Raw genomic sequence first — 5,586 nt, 5'->3', positions numbered from 1 at the left:
CATGATAGGTAGGTATGATGGCTGTTTTGAGGAAGGTATATGATGGGTTTATGGTACCGGAGAGGAGCAAACATGCTCCTATTTGAACTGACCAGAAAAATAATTTATACTATCATACTCACTCTTATTTTGACTTATTTCCCCATCAAATCAGATACTAGTACTATAACTAAGAATTGTTGTCATGAGCATGTACGTCCTCAAGTGTTCTTATCAATGACTAAGATTACCAGAAAATACACAAGCTCAATAAATCAGATCATTTTTCCATCTATGCTGACTTTGCTTGCATACATACACTAGAGTTAGCCAGGTTTACCAGAGGAGAAACCAAAATGTGTCGTAAAATCTTCTACTGTATATATGATCTCTATGAGTGTTTCTTTTCTTCTGAATGTGTGTGTATATATACACCTGAAAGAATGAATCTTCTATGTATCGGCATCGCATTGCCTATGTATTGGTATATGGTTATGTGCAGAGCCCAGTAGCTTTCTTCTTCAACCTCCTCTGTTTGTTTGATTATATAAGCACAGATGTGTATGGCTCCCTCCAAAGAACAATGAAGCAACAAGCCAAGGTAGTAAGTTGCAGCCACCATGGTGTGGGTGTTCGAAGAGGATGTGCATGCCCTAGCACCCCAGAAAAAGGGAAACAAGAGAGGAATAAATATGATGCTATTTGAACTGACTAGAGAATTATAATCTTCGTAAGTCGCTATCAAATTAAAACACCAGTATAACTAAGAGTCGCCATCATGCCAATGTCATGTGTTTTATCAATGAATGAGGTCACTTCATCTCCAATAGATGAGTCCACACCTTGTGTTTTCTGAATCCACACTTGGATGATCAAGGTGAGAAGCATTACCAGTATCACCAGGCACTCCTCAAACCTCAATTGTAACACTTACACCTGCCTGGTCATCACATTACAGACGTTGATAGTACTCGGGTCGGTTGCATAGTTGGTCAACATCTCAGCATTGCACAGCCATTGCAAATTGAGTATATAGGGCTGGAATTTGCATTGTTTGGTACCAGTATTGGGAACGTTACTATGCCAAAGCTTATTCTGTATTTTTCTACACAGCTCTAAAGAATGCCTCTCAATGAAACACAAGCTCAATAAATCCAAATAATACTAAAAAAGCTTCCAAGTTTTGTAACAGATTCAGTCACACGTTATTTGTTCTGATGGTTTGATTGGTTTTAAGTATGCACTGGACATCATTATTCATGGTCTACTGAATTTTATCGATGCATTATCTCAAATTCAGTACCACTCTGTGTGCTAGATGATTTTTCTTCTTATGCTTACAATGCACAATCACTAGAATTGCTATGATTCTCAAACGTAATAGGCAAAAAGGGAGCAGCTTCCATTATGAAGCTGCAAGATTCCGGAGGTTCTCCGTACTCATTGATCATGGAGAACTTGTACTGAATTACATTGGCATGTTTATACCCAATCCAATGTGCTCAACCAAGAGTTCAGAGAGGAAATTAACTAAAGTAGAGAACAAAAAAAATAATGGATCTCTTTGGAGGTACAGGGAGAACTAGTGTTTGAATGTACCATAAGTTAAATAGGACTGAGCCAGCATATGTCCCAGCTGGACCTGAGCCTGGGTGTTCAGATGCAGATGGCCGTCTTGGAACGGCAACCCCATCGCGTCGACAAACCTCACGTTCCGAAGTTTTAAGCCCTTCTGAGCTTCCCTTACGACTTCGGTGTACTGCCCAAGCCCTGATGCCAGCCCAACCTGAATCGTCAAAAGATCGATAAAATCTATGAGAAATGAGCGCATAGACACCACTGCTGCCCAAAGCTAGTATTTTCTGTATGCATCTACATCTAATTGCTGGAGTGGAGACAATAGATGATGCTCCAAATTTAGATGGTTCCATGTATAAACGTTGCTGCTCTGCATTTGAGATACTCGGCTAACCTCGGGTACCCAATTTGGGAGATGCAGCTGCAACCAAAACAGGACTTCACTAGGTTTGTCTAATTCTTTGACAAACATGCCCAGTAGCTAGTACCCATGGCGTATTACTACTCCAGTCTCTTCGCTAGGACCAGGTGCACATATAGTGTGGCTTCAGCTGTACTATGTCCTCTGTCTACGCAAAAGAATGTTAGGCCAACGACTACTACCAACTCTGCTCTACGTGTACGCCCACTAACAAAAAAAGGAGTGGAATGTTCTTTGCTTCTCATGGAAAGGAAGATCACCACCAACCATGCCCAAGTGACAAGTAAAGCTGCTAGCTTTACAGTCCCTCCACTGACACAACGAACCATTCGACCTCCAGATCATGCAGATGATACAGATCTAGAATATTAAATGAGTAAATCAAGAAGAATGAATGAAGCAACATAATGGATCGAGATGGCGGTGGACGGACCTGGATGAGCAGGAGGTGGGGCATGGCGAGGTCCTGGCGGAGGTCGCGGACGAGGGCGCCCATCCGGCGCGCGTACTCGCTGGCGTCGGCCCAGCGCACGGTGTCGCTCTCGCCCTGGTACCACAGCACGGCCCCGATCCGCCCCCCGGTCTCCACGGCGACCCGGGCGCGCCGCACCATGTCCGCGTACAGCTCCGACCCTTTCCCCCACTCGGCCATCCGCGTGCCGCCGACGGCGCAGGGCACGAGGGCGACGGCTGCGCCGCGCGCGCCGCCGGAGCGGAGCACGGCGTTGGCGAAGGACATCCCGGGGCCGACCCCGCAGGTGCGGTTGCCGTCGATGCCCTGGTGCAGCGGCTCCCTGGCCTGCTCCCAGCGCAGCGAGGGGGAGAGGCGGAGGACGGAGGCCGAGGGCGCGCAGTCCGGCGGCACCACGCCGTCCCAGTGCGTGCCGGTCACCCCGCCGCGGCCGGCCATGTTGGACTGGCCGGCGAGGATGAAGATGAGCTTGTTGGACGGGGGCACGTCGGCGGCCGCGTGGTGGTGCCGCAGCGCGGCGGCGGAGGCGGCGAGGAGGCAGAGGAAAGGGAGCATCTTGGTCGCGGACTGCGGTCGGTCGGGGGCAACGTTCCTTCGGGCGGAGTGGGGAAGCGGACGGAGGGGTTTGAATAAGCGGTGCGGTCGGTGTCGCTGGTTGGTGGACCCGCTTTCGGACCGGAGTCAACCGGAGTGGGATACTGCTGCTATTTAATTCAGGCGTGCTGATCGATGCAGCTCCGGGCTCCGATCCAGATCCAAGCACATGGACATTGTTCCCTCTTGAAAACAACTTTTTAAAAAAGACATTTACCTCAAATTTTATGAACTTTGTGAGTGCAGCGTTTCAGTGCCCAGACTTATCTGCATCTAGTTAAAAAACATAAAAAATTCAAAATAAATTAAAAATCCAAAATAATTTTGCATGGTAGAAGATTTATTGCATGAGATTCGTTCCAATTTTCAGGTCATTTGAACATCTGAGTAGCACCCACCACAAAAGACAAATCGGATTAAAACAGTGCATGAACATTAAACTTTTTTATAGACCCTGAATTTGTCTTTTTTACCGAGAGCTGCTCAGATGTCCAACTGATCTGCAAAATTTACTTAAATTAACAAATAATTAATATACATTTTGGCAACGATACATTATCGTTGAACTTATTATCAAAAGGTAACTTATCAAAACAAATGGAGAAAACAGTATGGTTAAAAAATTCCTAATTTTTAGTCATGAGGATGAATATAAAAAAATGAATACTATTTTTTAGTCATGAGGATGATATAAGAAAATGAATACTCGAACATGCATTATGATAACATTGAATATAACTTATGGTGAACATGCATTATGGTAAACTTGGAATGCAAATTACAAGTTGGAAAGATGAAATTAGGTAAAATAGAAGTTATGGTGATCATATTGTTCCGAAGAAATGAGTCGGCTTCAATCAGCTATGTGTGGAAGTTAAAACTAGCACCAATTTGTTTCCGGGTTTTCTTGAGAAGCATTTACTCTCTCTTCATCTCTTTCTGCTTTTCTTAAACTTGAATCTTTGTGAACTTTTGTATGGAATATTTTTGCCATCCTAGTCCAAGCCTCACTCAACCAACCATTTTGACCTACAGGATAAGAATTGTTGTACTCATGGAGTAACTCTACCAAACCTTTTTCAAGAGCTAGATTCCATTAAGCTCTTTGCGTTTAACTGCACAAGCCAAACCTTTTCCACGAGTTGGATTCCATTGAACACTTTGCTCGGGATTCCATTAAGCTACTGTTCACACTTACGCTGCTCCGCATGCCCCAAGGACGCCATGGTGGGCCTCATGCCTATGTAGGGTTTTTGTTTGTGAGAGATTTTCCAATTGATATTTTTTTTCCAATTGATATAACTGGGCAATTCTGCAGTGAAATAGGCTGGAATGCTTCCAATGTTCGTGCAGTATCTCTATTAGACACAACAACGATTAGTGTGTGCTCTAGGGAGGCGGCCCGTAATAGGCATAATGGTACAGGGCGCACCCCCGCTCCCTCGATGTTGGGCTTGTCCATTTACGTTTCTTCGTTTCTGTTAAACTTCATAAAAAGGGTGCTCGCGACGGATTCAAACACGAGACCTCTTTGTTTAGAGTATACCGCGGTAACTACTGTAGGACATCTCGACCGTTTGTGCCCGCTAACTTATTTTTTCCTTTTATTCTCTTCAGTTCGGGAAGCCCCCGGTTTTGGGAAGCTTCCAAAACCGGTTTTTCTCAGTTCAATGGTCAGTTTCTTTTTTGTTGTTCTTGTTCTTTTTTGTTTTTCTTAAATGCGTGAACTTTTCTCAGATTTGTGATTTTTTTTCAAATTTGTGAACTTTTTTGCAGTTTGTTATATTTTTTAAAAAATGAACATTTTTTAAATCCAGGATTAACTTTGATTTTTTTGAGGATTTTCTTTGAAAATTATGTTTTTTGAAGTCAACAGTTGACCGAGGAACCAAATGTGGCCAGGAGAGAGGCTGCATCGCTAGTAGGTAATGGGCCGGCCTATTGCTATACGCTAGTGGGCGCCAGAACTCCTGGCTAGGGCATAAGGCGCCGACTAGGAGCTCCGCGTCTATTGAACGTGGAGTAGGTGCTCAAAAGAAGATCTAGTGAGGCAGTGGGTTTGGGCAAAGTTTGGGGAGCAAATTTGATTTTCAAGGTGAAATAAATAAATGAAAGTACTCAATTTTTGTTTAGATTGCCCAATCACCAATGCCTCACTGTTAGAGCAACTCCAATGGGGCGATCCATTTCGTCCGCGGCCGTTTGTTTGGGTCGACGCGGACAAAAAAACCGGGCAAATGCGCCGAACAAATGGACGCGCGTCCGTTTTCGTCCGCATGCCGACCCATTCCCGACCTATTTTTGAGTCTGATTTGCATCGACGCGGACAAAAGACGGACGCGCGCGCTCGCCCTCTTTCTTCACCGGGTCCGCTGATCGGTGGCATATTGGATTCACACCTTCGCCCGCCTACTACGTCGCCGACCATTTTTTCAGATAAAAATGGATACATAGATAATTCTAGCGTACATAGATAAAAAGAAAAGACCACTACTCGTCGATTTCTGACTCTGACTCGGTAATGTCCTCCTCCGATGTCTGA

General features: G+C 44.8%; 1 protein-coding gene across 1 annotated transcript; it reads right to left on the bottom strand.

Annotated features, from left to right (window-relative positions):
- Positions 1-246: 246 nt before the first annotated feature.
- On the bottom strand, positions 247-3,102 carry LOC119287276 (probable carbohydrate esterase At4g34215). The gene is made up of 3 exons (XM_037566794.1): positions 2,412-3,102; positions 1,579-1,765; positions 247-632 (listed from the first exon to the last, which is right to left on the bottom strand). Exons 1-3 carry the CDS (start codon positions 3,003-3,005, stop codon positions 523-525), a joined length of 891 nt encoding a protein of 296 aa, XP_037422691.1. The 5' UTR covers positions 3,006-3,102; the 3' UTR covers positions 247-522.
- Between the last annotated feature and the right edge of the window lie 2,484 nt (positions 3,103-5,586).

Source organism: Triticum dicoccoides, chromosome 4A (assembly GCF_002162155.2).
Source record: "Triticum dicoccoides isolate Atlit2015 ecotype Zavitan chromosome 4A, WEW_v2.0, whole genome shotgun sequence".
Classification (NCBI taxonomy): Eukaryota; Viridiplantae; Streptophyta; class Magnoliopsida; order Poales; family Poaceae; genus Triticum; species Triticum dicoccoides.
The sequence above is the reverse complement of the archived record's forward strand: the minus strand, read 5'-3'. Positions and strand labels throughout refer to the sequence as shown.